The following is a 27,303-nucleotide window of genomic DNA, read 5'->3' as shown; positions in this document are numbered from 1 at the left end:
GGACCAAAGAGGTAAGAAGCATCGAAACATAAATCTAATGGTCTCGAAGCGGTCGGGCCGAGATTCAGTCGTTTCCAGCCTCTCTAACGGTTCTGCGATTCAAAGCTGTACAGACGTTTACTTCTACGGGTCCTGTGGCTGCCAGCGGACCAGAAACTACCGATAATTGCCAACTAGAGATCGATAATGTATAACTAGTTTCCTTCTCTCACCTACTCGGACAATGGTTCCAAGAAGTACGATAAGAAGAAAGGAAATTAATCGTATTTCCAATGAATAGAATCAAGTAGCACTTTTACGTATTAGGATATTAATTACGAGAGAATTAAAAGCCTAGCAGTGGGAAAAGTAAATGGTAGCAGAGTATGCCTTAATTGTTCTAATTATCTATTATTTTCGAGTTTGTATTTACAATCTGCCTTATATTATTTGATATTTTAAAGGAATTAGTGGATATTATTGTACATGGAATATGGACAAGTGATTCTTCTACATGAGTCTCAATCCTTTTAGGCTACAAACAATTCAGATTTGATGTAGTGAACAATCGTTTGTTATAGAATATCACATAAACTGCCAGTTTTATAGACTATAATTTTCGTACCTATATTTACACTCATTCTTGTTACGTTTTGTATTATTATTCTATGAAAATTTCTACTTTAGTTGCAGTGAAGCGAATTATTATTTTATATCGCGTCTCTGCTACAATAGCATTTGAAGTAACGTTTTCAGTGACTGAAATTTCGAATGCACAGTGTGTAGTCATATAATACTGAAATATTTAATGATCAATCAATGAATATTGATGTGCTGAAAATTAGTAAAAATATTGGTTAACTGGTTTAGTAAAAATGGGATATAATGATGGATTCTAGGATTCTACCATGAACGAAAAAGTAAGAAATAGAATAAATATTACGAAAAATATGTATGTTCACATAAAATTGGAATATTATCCGAATAATTGATAAATAATTTAATCACAAATTAAATATTGTATTTCTATTACAAAAGTGTAATAAGTATCTATTTTCGACTACTAAAATTTTCAAATGTAGTTATAGTAATATCTACTACTCTTTGGTTCCACTGATAACAAAAACTGAATGTTCTTTGTGTATTTCATAATCAATAATGTTTAATTCAAGCTTGACTAATAACTCAGTTAAAAGACTTCTAGTATTAAAAACTGAGTTCTTATATTATACTAAAACACCCAAATATTATTACAAAATATAATAACCTTACATCCTCAAATTAAAAGATAATCACCTACATAGAATTTATTTAAAATCTCCCAAAAAAGTAATCCTCAATCTTTCAAACATCAAATAATTTAAATCAAGGAGTTTGCTTGGAAGTAGCGGAATTTAAAAATACTCAAGATTCAATCCACAACAGTTAACCTGATTGAAACGAATAATCACGCAACATAGCCGCGAATCTGTTGGAGAGAATCAGTAGAAGTTTCACCGATGCACCAGCGAACGAAAGGGGATCTTTCGGGGGCACAGGGCTCCTCGCCTTTCCTTCCTCGCACGTAACAGTCTCATTGTTTCATTGTACGTCGTACGAAGGCTTCCTATTTCGAGGCGGATGCGCGCTCGGCGCCCCGTAACAGTCATTTCTCAGCTGGGTCTCTCTGGGCCGAATGCGTAACGGTCCGTGAGTCGATTTTTCATGTGCCGATCAGCGACGAAAAAGAAAAACGTTAGGAACCGAACAGTTGGACGATAGATACCTGCAGAAGTATGGGCAAAGGGAGAAAAAGAAGACCATCGAGATTCAGTGGGAGATGTTCACGCTCTGGTGCTCCGTTATTCCATTGCTTTGACTTTGAAATAAATTTGCGTGTGAATGAAACGAACGAGAGTCGTTCGATCATTCACGATTTACTGATATCCAATTTATTTTACCGTATCGGTCCCTTGGCAGACTTGAAATGAATTTCCTGCGAGGCATAGGTATAAAGTACGGGATATTAAATTCTGGATCGTTGATATCATTTTATTACAAAGTAAAATAAAAATCGGAGACCGTAATTATTATGGCTTCTATTAAAAAAGGCTGTGGTATAAGAATTAATATTTGTGTGAATTTCTTCACCCTAATCACGAGAGTTTAGTAGTCAAGTTTTAATAGAAAGCAGAGGATAAAAATAGAAATATACGAAAATATGAAGATATTGTGAATTAAGCCTTTAGAAGACATTGCACTCTAGAGCTACGAATTTAATATGCATAGCACAGGCTTGAAATAAAGTAAATGGACTGTCTAGGGAACCCGAAGCACAAAGGGCTAGACCACAGAAAAAGGTTAATCGATTTCTCCAATAAATCGACGAATCGTTGATCTGCCTACTTTCTTTCCTGTTTTCTGAGAGTCGTTTTCCCTGTAATTCATCCAAATGTGGTGGAGCTATCAGGCACACGTTCCAATGCTAGCACTAGACCCTGCGCCGCTCTTTCTTCGAGGCTAATGATACGTGGAAACGTATTTCACGCCGGTCGCTTCGTCCGCGAACTTTTGATAAATCGCACGCTCTGTTTGCCTGACATGTGCGAATTTAAACGGCCCACACACGTTTAAACTTGTTAAGAAACGAAACACATGCTGATCCTTAAGCTTCGTGGCACCTTAATTGATAATCCTTAGTTAGAAATATTTAACTTTTTGGAGACTTTGATTAGAAGGTATTAGCATTACATGTTTATACAATTAATGTAATATCACTTGTTGTATAGAAACAAGAATATGTATTACAAATTTTCATTAGGAAATATTGCATACTTTGGTATAAAGAATAATTTGTGGTGGATAATTAGGTATAATAATGACTAACGAAAATATTATATGGGCTCTGTCAGATTCCATTTCAGTAGTCAAGGTTTGGAATGTATACCTCTGTTCAAACTTTAATAATGAAGACACTTACTTAAGCGCAAGAAATATCTGAAAGATATTATGAGACTATTGATATATATTTGTATTATATTTTTCTTACTAAATATAAAATAATTTATTCTATAGCACACTAGAGTATATTTTCAATAAATAATCTATTAAGTATACTACTCTGAATATTAGGTAAATAATATGTCAAAATATATATTTGTCCATTGTCCTTTTAGAATTTTTTATAATTATGAAAAACTCTTTGAAAATACAGAAACGAGATACAGGGAAGACACACCAATAGAATTTAAAAATATTTAATATCTATTAAAAATACTGTAATAAAAATATCTACTTAATATTGATAATTAAATTACATAGCAAAAGTTTATTGAAAATGGTTGGCATCCCAAGTCTTTTGGACAGAGTGCACTGTATGGGCATAAAATAATTGAAGACTGTGCATCAATGCAATGGTAAAACATGTTAACATAATAAAGCACATAGATTCGTAAATAAACTGTTGTTAGAAAATAGCCAGATATTTTGAAAAATACGTTTCAACTAGTATCAAATCATAAACTATTACCTACCATTTCGTAATGTGCATAGAAACGAACTGAAACTGAAAAAGTTTTATGAAATCTAAGATACGACATGTGCATTGCAATGCATGTCAATGTAAGTAGACTGCCTTACAGGTTCATCAAAATCATTTCAGCATTTGCGTTATTCAGTTTGGATAGAGTTCAATTTATAGGATGCACATATGCCAACACTATTGTTTGTAATGTAACTAATGAAATGTTAAATAGAAACTCCATAAGAATGACGTACATTATTCATGCACATAATGATCGTTTCTTTTCAAAGCAATTTTGACTGTCTCCTCGAATATTTCGAGAACTTTCTTTGCTTAAGACAATTAGTAAATTCCGTGTCAACTGCTACTCAAACACTTCTGAAGGAACGAAGGAGTGCCTATGCTTGCGATTTCTTTCACCCACTTTCGATTGACTAATTTGCCCCTTTGCATTGTCTGTGCAAATATACGTACTATGAGTCTTCTGTGGCATATATCGATAAATAGTTATAAATTGTATACCTGTTTCGAATACTTATGCATCATGAAGTAATACTTAAAATATTTGCAAGGATAAACGCAAATAAACATAAAAGAAATCAGACTTAACAAATTTTTTATTTTACTTGTTCTTAGGTTTACTTACTATTAGATACTTTTTTCTTGGATTGCTTTGGTACTGAAGATAAAATATCTCAGTGCCCATAAGCTATGCAGTTTAAGTTTCAAGTGAATGGTTTGCTTTTGTACAAGATATCGCTACCAATACTCTCATTAAATTATCTATCCTATCTATACCCTACCAAGAACTTATAAAATACGAAAAAAATATAATATAGAAAAATGGAACTGAACATGGACCACATCGAATAGGACAAAAATTCACAACGTAGTTAAAGACTTTTATCAAAAAATTCCAAATACTGAACTGAACAGGAAAAAGAAGACAGTAATATCGAGTCTAAGGACAGGACACTCCAAAATTACACATAAATATGTGCTAAAGAAATGGAACTACCCTATTGCAACAAGTGCCACAAGCCCATTACGATTCATCATTTTCTACTTGAATGTAGAAAATTTTCAAGAAGAAGAAATTTCACAAAACATATCAATAATACAATTAATTATTTAATAGACTCAAATCTATTTGCTAAAATATAAAGGAAATGACCCAGATGTCGATGCGACATTAAACTCCTACACAAAAAAAAGTAGCTCTACCACTATGGAAACAAAGAATCAATTAATATACTTGTATTTATCATAATGGGTTGTAATAAATTGAAATACAAGATTTCAGTAAGAAATGCACGTAATTAGGCGGATAATTCTGTGGTTGTAATGCAAGATGACCTAAGTCATATGTTTCTTTTCGAGATTTGGTGCCTAAAGTTTTCAGCTCCCATACTGTTTTATGGACCTGTGTCTTCTTCAACCCTTATGTTTACGTGAGAAATTCTTTAATGCCCTTTTTCTTTCTAAAAATATAGAATTTATATTCTAAATGTCAGTTAAGACCTTACCTCGAATTTTTTGAAAATCTGACATATGTTGTTTTACCTTACAACCACAGAATCATGTACAAAAATAGAATATAGCAATGCCACAATTGTTACTGAATGCCTCAAAAGTTGCATACGTAACACCAAGGTGAATTAAAAAAGTCATACAATTAAACAAAAATTAAAACTTGTATTAAGGCACATGTACATGATTCAGAATCCTGTAATTTGCAAGTTACCTGCAGCAATCTGTGAGTTTAGACTTCTAAACTCCAGATATGCAGCGAATGACTAATCCAGGTACCAAAAACTTTGGATGGTCTAATAAAGCGGCAAGAACCGGATAGCGAAGTGTCCTGCAAGGAGGAATGCAAAGCTACTCTTTATCGATGCCTCAGATAGGATGCATGGAGCTAATGAGATGTATCGGGGACGAGGGAACCAGTTTATCTCGAAAGTTTCGCGTATCGAGATCAGGCTGCATGGCCGATCTATGCCGGACCTCGAGATTGCTTCCAATTATTTCGATGAACCGAATAATTGGTTAGGAGCTAACGATGTCCGCGAATCGATAGGCATACGCAAGCTTTGGGCTAAGGAGAATAAGTCATAGTTAGGCCTCTATCAATTAGAAGCATGCGAAAGTAGAATCGAATTCTTTGTGAAGCAAACTTAGCTAGTTATACTGAAATGAATTAACGAGCGGAGCTTAGGGTGATTATGGAAATTTATAATGTGTGAAGAGTCACAGAATTCACGTAATATGCAAAATGTACAAAATGTGAACAGTGGAGTACAAATTATAGAAAGTATTTGAAGGGTGAAATTAATTTTTATTCAGGTTTTATTTTCTAATTTGGAAACAAAGCTTGTTCATTTCGTGTTTTAGGAAATTATAGACTTATTATCAAGCTCGTAAAGAAAAAATACTGAATTTAATGAAATATTGTATTTCTAATAAAGCAATCTAATATTCATTTCTGCCTGTACTAAAAAACAGGATTTATTTATAGTTTAATGTACAAACATTGTATGTCCATTTTTGCTCAAGTTTGAGATTGTACATTATAAGTAGATTTTGTACTATATTCTACATAGATGTTATATTAGAAAATCTCAAATTGGACCAAAGGTGGATATACAACTTCTATGCATTAAGTCATAAATATGTAGATTGCCTCAGTATTTAGTATATTTTGTATTACTTCGAAAATTTAAATTGACACAGGATTTCTAAAAAATCAGTCCTACGTTCTATTACTTACGCATGAATATATCGGTCACACATTGATTCAGAATTCTATCGATTAAATACGTAAGTACAAGTGGGTATAATATTGCATTTCGAATACTAGATTTCATCATTGTTCATGCATGCTATGCGTGACTAGCCATTCTAGATAATAAAATTATTGATGTTAAAATCGTACACTGGTTTATCATTAAGTAATCACACGTAGTATCACAGTCATCAACAATTACTAATCCTCCTACACGAATCCTAGTAAACTCGTTTAACCAGTTGAAATATTTAGGTCTTTGAAATCAGAGCAGGATAATTTGTTTTTCTTAACCGAGTTGCATATTTCATTATATAAGAATACCATCTATTTTTCGAAATACATTTTCTAATAAAATCATTAGTATTAACTTTGTAACAAAAGAAAATAAAAAATATTGTCGTATAATAATCACTTCAATTTATTTAGACAAAAATAAATGATTGAATGATGATACTTGTTTATAGGAATATTACAGTAAAAAAGATTGTCAATTTATTTAGACAAAAATGAATGATTGAAGGATGATACTAGTTTTCAGGAATATTCGACAATATTTTCTGAACAATTTTGAGTCCTCCTGAAAAATCATTTCTTTTAAAGCTATTGCGTGGTATTAGATCCCGCCTAAGCACTTCGAAACAGATCTTAGGTGATCCAAGATCGAGTATTGCAGAATCGAATAAGCGGAAGCTCGCGACCCAACGAGATCGACGAGCTAAAGAACGAAGAAATCGAATGGAGAACGGAAACGGTGAGAACGCTGTATACTTTGCACTATTCGTGCACGTGCTTAAGAATTTCGCGTGACACAATCACCGTGTCAATTGGCGGTTCTTACGATATCTGAAAAGCGTACGTACAGAGTACAGAGTCTGCCAGACGATGGTATCGCAATAATTGCGATAATGTTCGCCATAAAAGTATTCGTGCAGAGGTTCGTACCTACTACCTACTACAAATTACGCGAAAACCGGAAAAGTTTCGAAATGAACGATGCAGATGCACTGTGACGTCGAAGTTACTTTTAGTGAGTACACATTAGTTTAACTTATTCTATTTTAAAAGTGTTTATACTAAATTAATGTTGAATTTAAATTTTCTGAACACCTAACAAATACGTACATCTGTGATTATAATTCATATTTTTTAAGAGTTCTGAAAATTTGCTTGAATCTAAATATTTATAAATAAATATACAACGTGTTTCAATTTTCCAATTTTTTCTGTTCATGTTTATACTATAATACTTTTACATGAAGCTATTGTAATTTTTACAATAAATAATTTTTGGAGTTATTGTAATTTTTCGTAGTTCTGCTAATTCTCTCGACAGTTATACTGTATATAATATTATACACCTGTACAATGTCGATATACTTAATTTTATGCTTCTTTTTTTTGGAAAGTAATTTCGTTCTTCTGACATAAATATTAGCAAGTATGTATAGTATCAAGCACATAAACTACATCAAATATTTGTCCATAGACATTGTATTATCAGGAAAAAAGTTCATCAAACATAATGTACCACAATTCTACACAGCGTGTAAGTACATACAGAAGACCTTCGTTTATTTACACTCAGCTTATTTGATCGAACTTCTTCATAGCACATAATTTACTGGCCTTCTATAAGCTCCTATTATTCGAGCTATTGTAGAACATGTGTGTACCTGTAATACAGGTACATAAGTACTTCCATATCTCTAGTCTAAATATTAGATTGGCAGTCAAACGAAAGATGATTATGTGCTACATATGTACGTATCTATTTCAACTCATTCCTCTGATTATATGTTTTAACACTTTCACAGATAAATGGATAGATATGATTGAATAATAAAGGAAGTCAATGAACTCCCATTGTTTGAAGAATCTAATTACTATCTACTATAATTTTCTATGTCGATCGGAAGAACTACTCTGGAACTGTTTTATTGAAAATTACTAACAATCTTACTACTGCACTCTATTATTCAAGTAGAAAAACCTGAGTCACTTGAAAATCATAAAAGATGGTCACAAAATAAATTGTCTTTTTTTTAAAAAATGTAACTTGCATACAATTTTTTAGCCTCTATAATGCTATAATCATTTAAACTGTTTTATTTTTTGATGTATTAAAATAAATTCAATTCTCGTATACAGCACACAACAAATGTTATAATTATTGTACATACAGCATTTTTGTTAACCTGCAATATACAAAGGAAAAAGTTGTTTCAAATCATCCCCCGAATCACCCCTTTTAAGGAACTCCAACATTTTTGGGACACCCTGTATATTATAATGAAATTCAGACTGAATAATTACTCTGGAAAAGTATAGAATCACTAATGATATAAATTCCCCATTAAAATCAGTCTGTCACTATTTGAAACGTATTAAGTTATTTGCACCAGCAAGAATCATTCGAAAAAATGAATTCCTAATATCAGACATTATAAATCGAATTATAATATGCATGATCTAATTAATCGTATCAGTAAATCTGAAAGTCTGTATTCAAAAACTTTTACTTCACTAAAGTATTACTTATTTCAAAATAAAAATTCAGAAAAAAACTTTGAGCTAATCTTAAAAACCAAAAAAAAGGTTTCGCGACTTTTCTAACGCAAATAAAGTATTTAAGAAATCTACCTTGTTAATTTTGAGTATTACAAACACATACAGAGTGTATAACTAACACTAACACACTCTGCGAAGGCCTCTTTGCCAAACGGTTCCCTTCCCGACGCAGGCGCTCCAATTTTCACGAGCCTCGAATCCACGCGCAGACTCTCTGGCTAATTGGCGCTCTAATGAGCCGCCACAGCGAAGCAATTTTTCGTACGAGTGATCGGACGCGAAGCACGTTGTTGAGAATCGTGTCGGTTGTTGTTATTCTTCGAGGCAGGGGCCCATGCAGCGCGATTCGTTGACCCAATTCGCAGGCCCATCAACCATGCCTTCGATCCACCTGCACCAGGATCGGATCGGCTGACAGAGGATATGCATTCCTTTCAAGCTTCTGAGCGGCGAAAGGCGGCTTGGCCTTGGCTGCTTCGAAAACTACGAGTCACCGATCCGGCACGCGTTTTGAACGAGTGAACATCGCGATCCTTTCCTCCGCCGATGGAAAACCTGGGGAAGATCGTTCTGGAAGAGTAAGCCACGTATTTTTGCGTGGAGATACGTATTAACGAGCAGACACTTCCGAGGAGGGAAAGTTCAAATGCATTGAACTTCTTGCATTTCGCTGTTGAAGGTGCACTGGCCTGTTCACGGGACTTTTTCTATGAGACAAGGGTGGAATGATACAAATCAAATTTTCGTGAAATTTAAATTGTAGTGCAATCTCGACGCAAATTCGCTGACTGCAAATTGGCTCCATTGATCAAACGCTACATAAAGACAGCGATAATATCTGGCGCTGTTGTGCAGACAAAAGGCAGTGGTGCTTCTGGATCATTCAAGCTTCCTGTTAGTGCGCAGGAAAAAATCAAAGCTAAAAAGGCTAAGATTCCTGGAAAGAAGGCAGTAGAGAAAAAAGTACTGACAAAAAAATCAGCCAGCTCGAAGAAAACTGCCAAAAGCATCAAGAAAGCAGCAGTTCCACTGAAAAAAGTTCGCCCGTCAAAATCTGTCCCCGTTAATAAGGCTAAAGTTACTGGTAAATCAATAGCTAAAAGCAAGAAGACAGCTAAAGCTTTGGCAATCAAAACCAAGACGCCAAAACCGAAGAAGGTGACAGCTGCTAAATCAGTGAAGGCTACGGGAAGGAAGTAAATTTCCATTTGCATCGAAAAATTTCAAATTTTTGGAATGAAACTTTGGAATTACATGGTTGTCTCGATTTTCATTATATCCATTTCCAATTTACAAATCTCTGGTATATGATTGGACTATGGTATGTACTTTTTAGCACTTTTTGAAAGTCTCATTGACCAAAAAAGAAGGTGGATTATCCTTAATAAATAATTTTTTTGCTGATTGATTAATATCTAGTTATATTGTACATGCAGAATATAGCAATTTTATAATCTGATGATTTTATTGGATTCTTATTGAGACTAAACATATGCTAAATAAATGTACATAAATCTTGTCGCAATGAGTGTTATTGTAAACTATTAGAATTCATTTGATATTTATATTTATAATCATTAATGCACATACTATATTATAGTATAGGTAAAGAGAACATCAAGGAGGAAACAATACCTGGATACAAAATTCGATAACAATGCTCTTTCCTTCCCTGATTTCTCTATCGTTCGTGAGAAAACTAGTTGAAAAGAATTTACTACTGAAAAAGAGATGAAGCAGATTGAATTCGATAGCACTAAATAAATGAAATTACCATTTTCATTTAGCATTTACGACTCTCTGAAAAACCTACGATGCATAATAGTACTATGAATTCAGTGAGTATAAAAATGTTTTACACAGTGGAATGAAAAAGTAGATATTAATATTATTAATCAATCTGGAAAAAATTGAGGCAGTACTTAGTGTTATGAATTCAGTTGTCTCACGATATAGTATAATGTCATACGAAACAATAAGATTCCTGAATTCATGAAAAGCAAGGACAAAATTTGAAAAGGGAAACGTAAAATTATTATTGCACAAAATTAGAGTCTTATACTAGAATACATTTCAGAAATCTCCCATCTAATGAAATTAATTTAAATTATAAAGTTTTAATAAACTGTAGCTACTGTCTTTACAATACTTATTATTTAAATTGAAGATGCCTGTAAACTCATTGACAACATCTATCCAATGTACTATAAATCCCAAAACTTTGAACATTCTTCAAACTTTCGAAAATGCAACACTTTGTACAGTAGAAAATAATAATTAAAAACATTAATTAATTCATTATACTCATTTGTAAGAAAACATTAGTACTAATAAAGGATAATATCACAAGATGTACACTTGGATATTATAAATGCATTAAAAATGATAAAATTTGTTTCAATAAACATCCAATTAATTACTAAACATGTACACTATTTGAATTTATAGTTATTTGAAAAAATTAAAAAATTTCAATACTGGTAATGAATCATTTAATAAATTAAATATTACAGAAATATTTTAGGACTGCAGTAATACATTAAACAATATCACGGAAGATACTTCTTCACAAATGCATAGTGGTGTAAACTCTTGCAACTGAGTGTACGCCGCAGACACAACACTTGTCACGTCAGAGGAGTCCCCGACGTTGTCAATGCTTAATTTCCTTGGGAATCGGGCCTGCAAGGTGTACACATGGTTTCATGGGGTCCCATGTAGGTCACGTGTCCCACCGAAATTCCGATAGCCTCGGGCCTATAACGGATCGGCACGCTGACTCTGTCCACGACCACGCTTCCTCGTAATCGTCTGATGCAAACACAAGCAGGCTGCCCACTCTCATGCTAATCGACTTCTTTGTGCTGTCTCGGCGCAATTTGCATTGTATTTATTATGTGTCCCCGCGTGTTCTCTTTCGTTTGGTCTTACTTTCGAACGACGACGAATCTCGTTACCGCGATGCATACCTGCACTCTTTACGCGACAGATCAGTTTCTCGGTTATTCTTCTTTCCTTTTGGTGCTCAGTTGTTGTACTACTTGCTGAAGAAGAGTTAACGCGTTATATCCTTTTCTAGGAAACTTTTAAGAAGTGTAGGTAGCATCAACAGTTAAAACTTCGTTTCTGGTTACATGGAATGAGAATATTCTAATTTTAAATTCAAATGAACGACATGATAAAGAGTCCTACTTCTCGAATTAAACAGACTTCTAGTATATTATTTTATATTTTGTCAGAAAATAGTTAGGTAAGTAATATCAGATAAATCTGTAAGATATATTGTTCTATGAGATACAAAAATTATTTTCGTTTTATTAGTAGAGAGGTAAAGGTAATTTAAGAATCCTGAATTTAGTAATAAATTGAGTAGAAATAATTAGCTATTCAGGATGTTCGACAAGTGGTGTCACAAATTTTAGGAAGTGATTCTACGTGTCAAAATAGAACCAAAATCAAGAGTGTTGAATCGCCTAAAAATCGCTTGAAGTGTGTCTGACTTAGGACTTATTCTACTACTGACGTGCATTTCCTGTTAGACACGGCGAAGTAAGTAAAATGAGTCTTGAGTCAGACACATTTCATTCCAGACGTTTTCCAACAATTAATAACTCTGAAATAAATCCTTAAACTCAACTTTTTTAGTTTCGATTCTCGTTTTACCTTGATCGTATATATTTAAAATTTTTTAAATCAGAAATGTTTTCCACTGAAACAAAACAATCAGAAAGAAAATTCTTAAACCCAAAGTAATACATAAATAATACAAAAACAATACAAACTAATGAATTGTATAATATATTGAAATTATATACAAATTTGATACCCTTATATTTGTTGCATTGTTTTCTCAATAATCTACATAAAATGTGCGTCAGTAAAGAATTCCTAAACGTCACATTTCCAGTATTATTTTTCAATCTCGAACTCTCGCTAACTCTCATCGATACATCGAAACAACAAGATCCTCGTTTCTCTAGTGGACCATGAGTGATAATGAATTGAACGAGTATCTCGTTCTCGTTTTAGCGAGCAGCTTTCTCCGTGGTAAACGGTGCTCGCCACGAAATCGAAAGCAAAATTGCTGCTATGGTATCGCAGAGAAAAGAATTGAACACTTGTGAGATATAAGATGAAATTTTTGCTGGAGAAAATTGTAAGTATAGAGTAGCTTAGAAATCACTGAGTATCTCTTTTCTTTGTCGTCATGCTACTTCGCCAAGCGAAAGGTGAACTTGTTTTTACGTGTTTTATTCATTGGAATTTTTTCTCAGTTTACATAAGAATTATTTTCGTTATAAGTTTTTAGTTGAGAATTTGTCACATTAACATTGAAATTCAATCAATTTCCGAATACTGTTAATCTTTAGCATACCAAGATGAGGCCACCCAAGGACCTCAATATTCAAATTTTTAATTTCCAAATCTTCGATTTCTTTTCATGTTTCTATCTTCACTAGTTTTCTATTCTTGAATTTATATTAATATTTTATACATTAATAATTTGTTTTAAAATTTTTTAGTAACATTAAGTTACTTATCGATCAACAATTATATTATTTTATATACTAGTCGAATATTGTAGTTAGAAAGGTATTAGAGTTGATAAACTTGAAATATAAATCCAAAAAATTAAGTTTCTTTAACCTGCCACTATGAGTCGATAAAATACTATTCAACATATTTGTTACTAAATTCTTTTAAATAAAAGAACTAAGCAATTAGGATCAATGCACGAGAGCAATTGTTTTTCCTTGCTTTTACAATTGCAAACAATGAAGACAGACATGTATGATAGCAACGAGATCGTATGTTAAAATATCGCTCGTGTGCATTGGCCTTTATAGTTCTCTTGACCAAAATGTGTTTATTTCTTGAATCATTCAATGAAAATATACCATAAAATATTATAAATATCTGAACGTTTATGCAAACTTCATCGACTTTTTTTTATTTCCACGGCTGAAGCCAGTAATCCTCTACAATATAAAAATATATGAACAAGGATATTCATTCAGTTGTAATGAGGCACGTAAATCAGTGGAATGAATATAGCAATATTTTACACAAAAAGGAAATGCGAAGCTTGTGTAACCAGTAACAACATTGTGCAAATATTGGCTATTGCGCTGCTGAAGGAGCAAAAAAGTTCCGGAGAATGTAGATGGGAAGTGATTATACTAGTATGCAGTGTAGTAATGGAATGTGGTACGGTATTCCGATGCATAGCAAAAAGGAATGGATAAGCGGTTTACACGCATGGTAGAGAAAAGATTGATCACAGTGACATTCACGGCTGGCGAGGAGCAAGGCGTAAATAAGATCTCCTTGAAAACAAAATTGCATAGGTAATTAAACTTAATTAAGAAGCCTAGAATAACAATGCAAACAGAAATCATTTTTTTAAGATTTCAGTTTCAGATCGAAAGATATTACTATGCATTATCTAAAAATAATTGAAAAAAAAGACTTCGAAAGTGAATTAGTGAAATAGAAATAAAAAAAAATGTATATAATTATTTTTCGATTTCTAATTCTAAATCACAGTTTTATATTTCAGTAATTCTCACTCATCTATACATCTACTTTAGTAATTTTCACTTATCTATTTAGGGGAGAGTAAGTTGAGTAAGTTGAGAAAGTTGAGTAAGATATAAGTTTATTTATGATTTATAATTATAGTTGAACTATTCATTTATAAGCTACAGTAATCAATAACAATTTAAAATGAAATATACTAAAATGATTTAAAAATAAAATATACTTTTAATAAAATAACTAAACCTTTGGTTCAGTAATGATGGGGAAATATGGGGAAATCTCGAACAAGTTGATAATCACATCTAATTACTACAGAACTCGCATTAAAACCCTCTAGAAGTGCTTTCACCACCGCTGCAATTTTCATGTGCTCACAAATTATAATTATAACAGATGATCAAATCTTCAATTCGTGGATCCTCGTATTTTTCATTTCTCCATTTTATATTGTATTAAATTTTGTTATTTTTTGAATGTATTTATTTTCTGTTAAAAATTATAACCTGGGAAAAGGTATATGTTTATACTGTTAAAGTCTAAATATTTCGAACAGTTCACTATATCGTATTACATTATTCGACGAGTAGTTTCTGCTAATATTGTTTCAGTAAAACAAGATATATATTGCTTGTAATGCTAATATAAAAAAGAATGACAAGGAATAAGTGGTTTTCAGTGGCTACATCCCTCTTCACACGTGGCCCCAGTCACTCGGACTTTTCCACGATCTTAATGCAGGCTATGGGAAAGGAATGGGCGCCTGGGACTTTCATTCCCAAGAAGAAACTCTTGCCTTCTCTTTGCTAAACGATGCCAGTGTAATCGAGAAGTATTTTCTATGTGAACGATAGATGGAAATCTATACAACTGACTGCGATTCGCTCACTGGAGTTAGCTGGGATAGTAATGTATGTGACAAGTTACTGAATTAAAGGATATTCCTTTGGATATTCCTATGGAAACTACTTTATTAAAAAAGAAAAACAAGTCTTTCTATATTTTTCTATTAATTACAGTTATCATAAAGTTGCAATAATATACCTGTAATTGTAAGGTAAAACGACCTATGTCACATTTTCACAAAATTCGACTTAAAACCTTGACATCTAGGATATAGAATTTACATTCTTCAAAAAAGAAAGGGCATCAAAAGAATTTTTTCATCCAAAAATAAGGATTTAGAAAGACAAAACTCTATAAGATATCATTAAAGCTGGAAATTTTAAACACTAATATCTCAAATACAAAAACATGTGTTTTAGATCATTTCACCTTACAACCACACATGCTAGGTCCATCAGACTTGTATTAGAGACTAATCCCACTTATTCTTCGCCAAACTTTCTTTTCTTTGGCTAAGTAAAATACAGTACACTTCCTGAATTATTGCAGTAGTCTCTACCTCTACCACTATCGTTCTAATATGGACATTACACCAGCTGAGGGTTATGTGTCCAGAATCGATGCCAGTGAACCAGCAACAAATTTAAATATCTCCGTGTGTTCGAGGGTATGGTCAGAACGTAGAAAGGCAAGGTATTTGTGCTAGTAGGTCGTTTATGGACCAAGCCCATAGAAGTTCCTCGGCTTCTAGCAGCGGGATCTTGCAATGACGCACCGCTGATCACGTTGACTAACGCGGGGAAATCAAAAATCCGATTTTCGTGCAGTCGAAAGTCTCTTTTGCACTTTGGAAATTTGGTTTTATGATACTCTGGAAAGTTAGAAATTTTGTCTCGATCTTACATCTATCTGACACTATATAGAACGCGATGCAGACACAGTTGTTACCATTTTCCTTTGTCTTGTCAAAGGATAAGTACTTTCACGTTTCTCCACGTTCAGCATATTTTCATAAATGGACTGTCACTCGCTGAGAAATCTCAGGAAAATATTCTTGCTTATTTCCTTTTCGATGATGTAAATTCTATTTATTATATCATTTAATTATACAAATTTAAATTTTATATTTGTGGACGTAATTATACTCATATGTCAACTTCAGCTAAAAATATGTGAAGTGCAATCAGGAGATTCTGTTAATGATTTCTAAGAAGTTTTATATTAAATATCGCGAAAATTTTCTTGCCTTAGGCCACAAATGTTATTTACTGCTAATTAAATGCAAATTATCTGTCATGTTAGTTATAAACGTACAGATTTAAATCAAGAAAGCATAGGGAAGGTATGTAATCAACATTTAACTCCAGAGTGCTTAGGTACAATGAAACATTTACTGCTATAATAAATTTAAATTGAGTTTACTAATTGTTACCAATAACAATGGATAAAATTAAGAAATTAAAAAAACAATATTTAAACCCTAAACGCCATCGTTATACACACAATCATGTAAACATTGGAGTTATTAATCATGCAAATAGCAATATTGAGGTCAGTCAAAGAAAAATATTTGCAAACCGATTGGCAAGTGAAAGAGTGATTAAAAATCGTGATAAATATTAAATTTATTCTTGAAAAAGTTTCTTCAGCGGATTTAGTTTCCTCAGTAGCGTTTTTCGACCCTCTAGTTTCCTACGTGCAGAAATATATGTATGACTAGATGATCTGGTAGCCCTCAGATTCATGTAACGTGCGATTAGAATTACCATCGCAAATGCCTTAATTAGAAATCGCCGCGGTTACTGGCCCCGTCGTGGGCAGCGCTCGATTTCATTATCATAAACATCCCGCGGTCGTTCATATTAATTGAGCGTTGTGTACGAAGCGTGTATGCACGCCGCGGCGTCCCACTCGAAGTGAAACTTTTCACCTTAGGGGAAACCATTCAGATTCCATCGGATCGAATGGTCTTCTCGATTCATAATCTGTTCCGTTTCCTTTTCCCTTCGCTCGTTAAGAGAGTGCCTCCTCGAGACCCACGATCGTGGCACACATTCCTTTTGCCGCCACGAAATTTACATTTTTGATTCTCTCTAGTCGGCTTATTGGGAAGAGGTCAGTGAAATTGTGAAAAGAAGAGGATTTTCTAAACCATTGAATTGTTGATTTCTTCTTAACAAGCGAAGTAAATACGACTTTTATAGGTATGGATAGATAGAATTTATTTTCAGCTTTAAATGAGGTGTTTTAGGATTAGGTATTTAGAAACCTTATTTCAGCGAGAACTTCAAACATTTTCTATAAGATTTATAGAAATTTTAAAACAGTTTATGGTACCTTTAAGATAATTTCAGATTTCTTCGAAAATAGATCGAAAAAGAAAGAGGAAGATTCTTTTTTTTTTTTTTTTTATTTAATTTTTAATGTTGCATCTACCCTCAAGGGTCATTAGCAACCACGGTTGATATACATGGCTTTGGCTTAAATTTGGTTTAGTAAGTTAACATGTTTCAAAAAATTCATAACATCGGAGCATGATTTTTCATTTTTGATCGCTTCTTTGAGATTTCCGCAGATTTGGTACAGATTCCGTTCACGTTGGTATTTTTGATAGGAAGTGATGATATGTTCCATCGAGATTTTGGTGTTGCAAATGGTGCACAGTGGTTGGTCTTCTTTTTTGAGCAAGAAGGAAGGAAGATTCTTGTGTGTTTATTCATTCTCTGTTTAAACACTTAAATAAGTAGAATAGGAAACTATTCCAAGTCGACGCCAAAACTAATTACAACATATACACGCTTAAACTGTAAACAAAGAAGATGTTAACAAATCTCTAAACAGAACTTATTGTATAGATTAGTATACACAGAAGTGTCAAGAGAATTAATTTCAAGCAAAACAAAAGGAGAAAATTAATTTCGTTTTGTCTGTTATTTTGCAAATCAAATTGAGACTTTATGGCGAGAAAAAACTGTTCACGTAATTACCATACAAAAACTCTACTTGCGCGACAAAAAGCTGAGTACGTTGAAAGCTATTAATTTCCAATCCACGATGATTAACATTCTTTTGCTCACTTCCACCTCATCAGCCAATTGAATCGTAACTAATGATTTTAGAACGACCTTGCGCACGAGCATAAGCCTACTTTCTTGTAAACTTTAATTTCGATACGACATTGGTTTTTGTATTATTTTCCTGTTACTTTTCGCTTAAGTGGGCAAGCATCCGCCTGGAATTCGATCGGGCGATATCGCAGCTGTGAAATAAAACGGAAGATGGATACGTGCCGTAGTTTCTCTCGCCGTAAAACATGGCAAAGGTCGTCGTTTCGCTGGGTACTTTCTCATCGAGTGAATTTAATCCTTGTGCACACGTAATCTAGCGTGCATGTTCGCGCGATGACTTGGAAATAGGTAAACGGATGCCTTTATCGAGATCGCATAAAGCGATCAGACCTCGATTCTACGACACAGAATCTTATGGTGACCCAAACTTCCGCAAGACCGTATCTGTTACATGCGCTGCTGGGAGTAAGCGTATTTGAAACGTGCATAAATATATCTAAGTTTCTCGTTTCTACAGAGGACAAAGGAATGTAGACGAGATTTGCATTTAATAAGAAGCGAAAAGCATGGATATGTGCTGAAGAAAATGGAACCACCCTATTGCAGTAACTGCCAAAGCCCATAAAGATCCACTATCTCCTATCTCAGTGCAGAAAATTTGAAATCCAAAGACAGAAACGGGGATTCCACTTGGATACTGCTCTAACCTCATAGGAACGTATAAAATGTACAATTAACTATTTAATGGAATCAAATCTATTTGCTGAACTATAAACGAAACCGTCGCTGATGACCTAGATTCCTATGTGACGTTAAACTCTTATATAAAAAAAGAAGGGAAGAACAGTTTATTACAAACTAATCTCAAAATACTGTAAAAAGTATTATACATGCGTTGTTTGATATAATTAAAGCTCCTGAAATGATTCCTCATGGTGCACAAGAATTATCTTCTGAAGTGGTATTTCAGCTATTATGATCTAAATCTGATAATCAGAAATTTTTTAAAAAGCTATAAGCCGCTAGAAAACAGATAGTCAAGACAAAAAATAAACTCTTCTTTACTTCCGTTTTCTGATTTCATACAATTTTATGAACTTTGTTTTAAGGTCACTCTTGGCTGTGAAAGCATTTTATTACACGATATAATCATTTTATGAAATATAGGACACAGAAACAAGTGAAACTTTTGGGTATCCACTAATGAATTAAAGCATTGTGTACCCAAATATGAATGTCACTTCAAAAGGAAACATGACTCGTTTTTATCTCATTGATATAACAAAGTTGATAAACACAGAAACTTCTAAAAATATTTAACGAAAAGCTAAAATTGATAATTTCAAAGTTCTTCTGGCATCTCAAAAATTTCAACAGGAACGAGCTACAGCTTTTTACATCTACAAGGAAAAAATGTTAAGCTGATGTTATAGAAATCTCTTCTCAAAAGTACTCTAACAAGTCTGAATTCAGCAGACTCAGCAAGAGGCTACTTTGTAGTTTGATAAAGCTACTCTCACTGCAGTCAAGCTACCTTATTTTATTTTACAAACGTCTATAACAGATCTTACAAAAGCCTACTCTGCTTAAATCTATTTAGGAGACTTAGGCAAGATCTGTGTAATCATTTTTTCCGTGTACAAGAGAATCTGTAAAAATGTTTCACAATTTTATTAACCCAGTGTACACATCGCATTTCCAAGGATTTATAAACAGTATACAGGATAATTCCATACATATGGGAGATTTTATGGAGGATAGATTCTAGACACGAAGATAATAAAAAAAGTACATGTGCACATATGTTTGGAAATGTTTAGTTTTCTAGTTATCCGCTATTTTATATTGCGTACAGTGTAATAGTTTTTTTAAGACCTATCACTGCGTGCCACTCATTCAAGAGGTCAGAACATTCCTGGGCCTAGGACTTTAAAGAGAATAGTACACCGTGCAGGCAAGAAATGGAGTACCATTTTACTCAATATATAATAATACGTAACTAAAAAGACTATGCATTCTCGAGCATGTGCACATTTGATGTTTTTCATTGGCTTTGGATCTAGAACCTAAACTTCAAAAGTGTCCCACGCTTTTCTTTCTTTTTACGGGATTTCAGCCAGCGTTTTACGCAACACAAAATAGCTTGTAACTCAAAAACTAAGCATTTCTGGACACATGTTCATATGAACGTTTTCCTTTGCCTATGCAAATAGCGGTCATAAGTTTACAACTGCTTGGCGAAAATGTTATCCATCTTTGGGCTATGGTAACTTTGTAGTAGCCTTAAAGCATACAGCTGTAACAAGCTGTGAAGCATTTAGTACAAATAGTCATTTGATGCTGAATAAATTAAAGATACGACAGAGTATAATCCTATCACAAATTAAGGACGACTCCAATGCAAGGAGAATGAATTTGGCAAATCGACGAGAGAACAAGATATAACTTACAAACTTCACGCATTCCTTCTTGCTCAAAAAAGAAGACCAACCACTGTGCACCATTTGCAACACCAAAATCTCGATGGAACATATCATCACTTCCTGCCAAAAATACCAACGTGAACGGAATCTGTACCAAATCTGCGTAAATCTCAAAGAAGCGATCAAAAATGAAAAATCATGCTCCGATGTTATAAATTTTTTGAAACATGTTAACTTACTAAACCAAATTTAAGCCAAAGCCATGTATATCAACCGTGGTTGCTAATGACCCTTGAGGGTAGATGCAACATTAAAAATTAAATAAAAACAAAAACAAAGTATAACTGTGTCATAATGGAAAGACGATGGCTCTCAAAGAGAAAAGGCTCTACAGAATTGGGCATCAGAATTGTACAAAATCATTTCTTATAAGACTGTCTTCCTTGTTTGTTACGACGATTCTGAGTCGTACAAATTCAATAAAGAGAATAGAATCGCGACACAGTATCGCCACACTTTCTGCTTTTTCGACGATTATGTTAATTAGCGGAGCCTCCGTTGTGCAAAGGACGACTCGTCAGCGAGTGGAAGATGCTCACGCCTGCTTTCACGAGACGCTTTCTCGCCAATCGAAGCGACCCTTCTCCAGGAAGCAGTGGCGTAAATTCGCGCACGTCCGGGTGTAGGATCTCCGGAGGGAAAGAATTTCACGCAGTCGAGTCGCTTAACGCGAGTTTAGTTACGCAACTGGCTATCGGTTTCACCTATGGTGCAAGGTATCGCGGCACGCAAGTGCACGATAATTGTTAGGAGCCCCCCAACCAGGGCAATGTCTCTTCAAAGGAGAGAGATGAAAGTCCATGACAAAACCGTTCCCGAGTAATTGGCGGTCGTTGCGTACTCGCGAAAAATGGGGACGGTGAAATCGATATTGAAGTTTTCGATAAGTCTAGGGTTATTTTATCCGCGACGATGCTTCGCGAATTATGCATCTGTCTTGTTAATAAAGTCGAGAGGGAAATGTATTTTTTTTTTTTTTTTTTTATTTAATTTTTAATGTTGCATCTACCCTCAAGGGTCATTAGCAACCACGGTTGATATACATGGCTTTGGCTTAAATTTGGTTTAGTAAGTTAACATATTTCAAAAAATTTATAACATCGGAGCATGATTTTTCATTTTTGATCGCTTCTTTGAGATTTCCGCAGATTTGGTACAGATTCCGTTCACGTTGGTATTTTTGGCAGGAAGTGATGATATGTTCCATCGAGATTTTGGTGTTGCAAATGGTGCACAGTGGTTGGTCTTCTTTTTTGAGCAAGAAGGAATGCGTGAAGTTTGTATGACCAATTCTTAGCCTTCTGATGACTACTTGGTGTTTCCTGTCGAAGGATAATGCTGGACTTGTTTCGTGGATATTTTTTCTGATGTTGTGGATATTTGTGTTCCGAGAATTTATCCAGGTGTCATTCCAATTTTCTTTGAGAATTTTATTTAAGAATCTTAGGACTTCTTTGTGGTGTATTGGTATATTTAAAACATTTGGCGAGTTCGCAGCCTCTTTAGCTATTTCGTCTGCTCTTTCATTCCCCCGAATTCCAACGTGAGCTGGAACCCAGCCGAGTAGGATTTCCGATGCTTGATTGTTTACTATTATATTGTTGTATTCCTCAGTAATTTGCTTAATAATTGGATTTTTGGAGTTTTTATCTAGAGCTGATAGGGTACTTTTGGAGTCTGTGTAAATAGTATACTTTCCTTCTCTATTATTTATTTTTTTTATGAGTTCCAGTGCTTTTAAGACTGCATAAGCCTCACAGGAGAAGATTGAGTAGTAGTTTGGAAGTTTGAGCCCGAGGAAATGTATTTTTGAGGAAGCTTAGAATGCTGAAAGACAGCACGGTGTTTATGTTTGGAGTGAGGGGCTTTTGAAGTATGTTTGGAACACTGATAATAATTATACTTTGGGATATTGAAAATTTGAATTCTTGTGCAGCTTTGCAGGCAAGAATTGTATGAGATATTCATTTTTCCTGCTAGTTTGTGGATCATTGAGGTGAAAATGTATCTTACAGGGTAATGCAGTGTTGTCTTGGTAGAAGCTGGAAGGTAAACTCAAGTTTTCTTGGGACTATTCTTACCGTGATCCTTGTCTTAAAAAATTCAAATTCAAATCGCTGCTGCGAAAAATGATCTTAGAAACAAATTTCTTGTATTCACTAAGCTTCTAATTGGCTTTAAGTCGAGAGCTACAATAGTAGCTATAATTGGGAATTTGAGGATTCGAATCCTTTTGAAGCTTTCCAAGTTTGGGGGAAATGTTAATAAAAATTGTATCAGGCAGTCATTTTTCCTGTTACTTTTTGGTTCTTTGGAGTCTAATCGTATCTCATAGGGTAATGTGTGCTTTTTTATCTTTTTGTAGATTTAAAAAATTATAGTAGATTGTTAGAGCAAAAAGCAAATATGCATCACACTGAAGTATGCAATCCATTATTTTCATTTAAAAAAGTTTCCTTAGCAATGCAGTATTTCGATAATAATTTTAACTGACGTGTATCCTTCATAAATTGCATATATTAATTTTAATGGAATCGCATATTTTTTTACGTAGCATTATAAACTGTAGCATGGACGACAAAAATGATGTCTATTAAGGTTACTTAACATCATTTTAATTAGATTCATAAATTAGCCTAGTTTAGAATCGACCTAATTACAATAATGTTAAGCAATATTAACCTTAAGTAACCTGTAATTTAAAATTACATTCCAACTATAGCTTATTTATCTATATAATATAATGTGTGTATACAATATCTATATAATATATGTCTATAACATAGTCTGTTCAAAAATATTGTTCGTAATAATTTCAGTAAAATAATTTCTAATTAATTACTTAGAAGAAACTCTACATAAATTTTCTTAAAAAACGTGGAAATGTATTTCCTATATAAAATCAAATTTAGTATATTTATATGTGCTTAGATAAAACAATTTTTGTAATAAATAATTGTACGTATTCTCAATATATCTGAAAGTTCATAGTTCTATTTTTAATTGATCACACTATCTCCATCAAAATTATTGAAAAAATCAAATTAAATATGATTCAAGGTAGTGTACAAAGGAAAACAGTGAGTCAGAAATTATAAACCCCAGGTATGTCCCTATTCATTGTACAATCATTCTGTGGAATTGTTGAGTGGGTGAGGTCAGGGCGTGATTCTCTCCCTGATCATGCCTCTCGTCTCACTCACACTGTATCGTACTATCAACTCTTTGGCGGGAAACTAACGAACTTTAACGTGAGAATCAAGGAAACTCTAGACAATCTAGACATAGTCAGTCATAAATTCAGAAGCTGAACATACCATAAGAAGCTGAATTGCTTCATTATGTTTATGAATGTTTACACTTCTGCAGTTTACAAATCATTCGACTACAGTAACCAAAATGACCCTCTCTTGCAAAAGAAACATAGTCTGCTATTATTTCCCTCATTTCTAATTCTTTATTCAACATCTCTTACACTTAACATTTAATTGTAGACACCTACTCATTTCATGTAATTAATACAATTTACTTTTTCTTTTACTATCAAGTAAACAGTGTTATCCAACGCCAATTGAGTAAATCAGTCCTTTCATAATTAGTTATTCAGCGTTCGAAGTATTTAGATCTCATTGCAAGTGAAAAGATCAAAGCACCTCGAACTCTCCTTGCTGCCTCGCCCACGAAATCGGGTTTGCAACAACACGACTTGGCATTCGTGACGAATTCCTAAGTGAGAATTCGCCGTTTATCCATGCCAGAGAGAGCGGCTGGATGCCAGGGAAATATCAATGCTCGTCAAACGTTCAATTCTGAATATCTGATGATCCCAGAAGAGAGTAAAATGTAACGTAACAGATTCGTTACTTTATGGTTTGCACGTTAACACCAACTGTTTCCCAATGATATCGCTGTACATTGAGAAAAGCAATCAGGCTAATTATAATACTGACCTGATTCAAGCAGAAAAATTCAATTCTCGAAAGACGTGAACTTAAATGCGAAATTAGACGAAAAGAATAATTGTCTTACAAAATCTAGTTATAAAAAATAAAATGATCCAAGGATAACTAAATTTTCTTTCTTCTCGAATTGAGGCCTTAATTAAGATACAGAATATAGAATCTGTATTTGTAAAAAGAAGAATGGGCTTCAGGAGAATTTTTGTACCTAAATATAAGGGTTCAAGAAGACACAAGTCCATAAGACAGTATTTGCAGCTGAAAAATTAACACGTCAATATCTCTAAAACAGAAACATGTGACTTAGGTTATTTGGTCCTACAGCCATAGATACATCTTCATTTTTAAAAAATTCAAGTTAAGGCCTAAATTGGGACATAATATATGGGATTTATATTTTCTTTTATACAAATCCCTATTGAAGATAAAAACTCTAAACACCAGTATCTCGAAAAGAAAGCCATGAGACCTGGGTCATTCTACAAAACAACTATAGATACTTGTTTTTAATATGTTACCATATTTTTTATTTGTAAAGTTACCCCTACTGCAATTACGGAAAAACTTGAGACTCGTACGAATGCAGGAATCCTCAGACTTCAAAGAATTCATGTGTATGCAGACATGGGTGACTCAGAAGTCGTTGCATTCGCGTTTTGCATCTGCTGTGAGTGTAGCTACATGTACCAGCGGAAAATGTCAGTGGCAGGGGCGTAGCAACGTGAGGTGCATCCTCAAGGATGGTGCACTTGCACTTTCGAAACGCATGCCTGGAAGAACACGTAAACCCGCCGACGTAAAATCGAGCTTGGAACAATCTATAGTAATCGCCTTCATGGATTGCATTCACACCTTGTTATACAATTATTTTTAGACAATCGCGAGGTGAATCCACCATTTTTATGAATACTATCTTCCCTTCTTGTGTAATTGTAACTCGTTAATGTCAGCCATAATTTTGTAACACCACGAAGTTTCTTATTGTGAAACTGAATTTAGATCATCCTAAACGTTGCGCTATTGTAATTATTCATACAACCAATCGTTGAACCATTGAAGCTAAATATAAGCTTGGAAAATAAAAAAGATTGTTTATTCTAGATTTCTTGAGTCTTTTATTTACTGCTTCGATTACTCTTAAAGTAAATTAAGAAGAACGCCGATCTTCAATCGTGTATCTAAAAATCTACATAATTAGCGACTCACACACGAAACGGTAGAAGATAAGTTGCCTCTCTGCGATTGTTCTGCGAAGCAAACTTGTGTTCCAAAGTTGTGAGAAGCGTCACAGAGTCCTGGCATAATTACACGGACAGAGTAAAACGCAGGATTGCAACGAGACGCGAAAGCCATTAATTAAACTCGTCACTGTCAACGCTCGAGATAAGCCATGTAGCCCAGATTCCATTAGTAACTTTTATATTCTTTGGTCTCCTCGAATTTCGTAAACTTCGTGGAACGTGACGCGACGAATTTCTCGTTTCGCCACTCGAGAACTCCGCAGACCACACTGGTAAAATTGTCAATCGGGATTCTGTTGAAACGAACGTCGCACCCTGTGACACGTGTTGCAAAAGAAATTAGATTTCTAAAGTGACAACGGGATTTGATGGGCTTCTGTTTCTTCATTTCTCTACGTACAAAATGGTTTTTATACTTAAAAGTAAACAATTTTAATCATTGAAAGCTCTAAATTGTGAATATAACATTGCTGCACGTTTCTGATCAAGTAAAATAATTGAATTTTTCTGTTGGAACTCCCATATGCAGACTGTGGATGCTTATGCAAATTCCTATTTTCATACGCATAATTAAAGAAAAAGAACTCTATTATAGATTTGGTTTACGTACAAATGTTATAAAGTGTATTTATCATTCAGTAATTTCTACATTTTTCTATATTACATGAATCCTGTACTCTTTTGCAGATTGAAATTTCCCATAAATATATGAAGACTCGCAGTCTAATTATGTATGGAGACATTTGCTCGTATTACCCAGAATGAAAATTTTATATTATGAAATATTTATCAACTTGATGAAACAAGAGACAAAGCTTTAGTTTGTCAAAGTTTCGAAAGATTTTGAAGAATTGCTTTATCTATTGTTACTTCCATATTTATGGAATTTCGAAGCTATTAATTAGACTTAGTTACTTATTAGTTCTCTATTCTCAAAATAATTAAAATTAAATTATACATAACTGTATCTGACTCACTGTCAAAAGCTCTATTCCTCACATCAATTCTCATTTTCTAAAGTACAGAAACATGACACATAACGAGTACCTACACGAATAAGGAATATAAACAATTATACGTCTCTTTAAAAATTAAAATTGGCTTCAATATAAGGAAACTAGGATATTTATCTCTCTATTCTTAGGAAGAGGTTGACCAACAATCAACGCTACAGTCTATGGACGATTCTCTTCGCTCGAAAAGGATGATGACTCGAGGGAAAGCATGAGAATTACGTCAATTCGTCGACGTAGATCCTCACAGTTTCCCAGACACTTTCTACGCAATCTTTCGCCCTGAACCGGCGGTTTCGCATCATTAAGGGACTACAT

At 33.9% G+C, this 27,303-nt stretch overlaps 2 protein-coding genes across 2 annotated transcripts in view; one reads left to right on the top strand and one right to left on the bottom strand.

Moving 5' to 3' along the window:
- LOC143182082 (uncharacterized) overlaps positions 1–27,303 on the bottom strand; it is a 126,686-nt gene that overhangs the window by 51,069 nt on the left and 48,314 nt on the right. The window lies entirely within an intron of this gene.
- LOC143182542 (uncharacterized) lies at positions 5,390–10,044 on the top strand. Its single transcript, XM_076383582.1, has 3 exons — positions 5,390–5,592; positions 6,887–7,020; positions 9,601–10,044. Exons 1-3 carry the CDS (start codon positions 5,390–5,392, stop codon positions 10,035–10,037), a joined length of 774 nt encoding a protein of 257 aa, XP_076239697.1. The 3' UTR covers positions 10,038–10,044.

This window comes from Calliopsis andreniformis, chromosome 8 (assembly GCF_051401765.1).
Source record: "Calliopsis andreniformis isolate RMS-2024a chromosome 8, iyCalAndr_principal, whole genome shotgun sequence".
In the NCBI taxonomy this organism is placed as follows: Eukaryota; Metazoa; Arthropoda; class Insecta; order Hymenoptera; family Andrenidae; genus Calliopsis; species Calliopsis andreniformis.
Note: the sequence above shows the minus strand (reverse complement) of the source record. Positions and strands in the feature narration are given on the sequence as shown.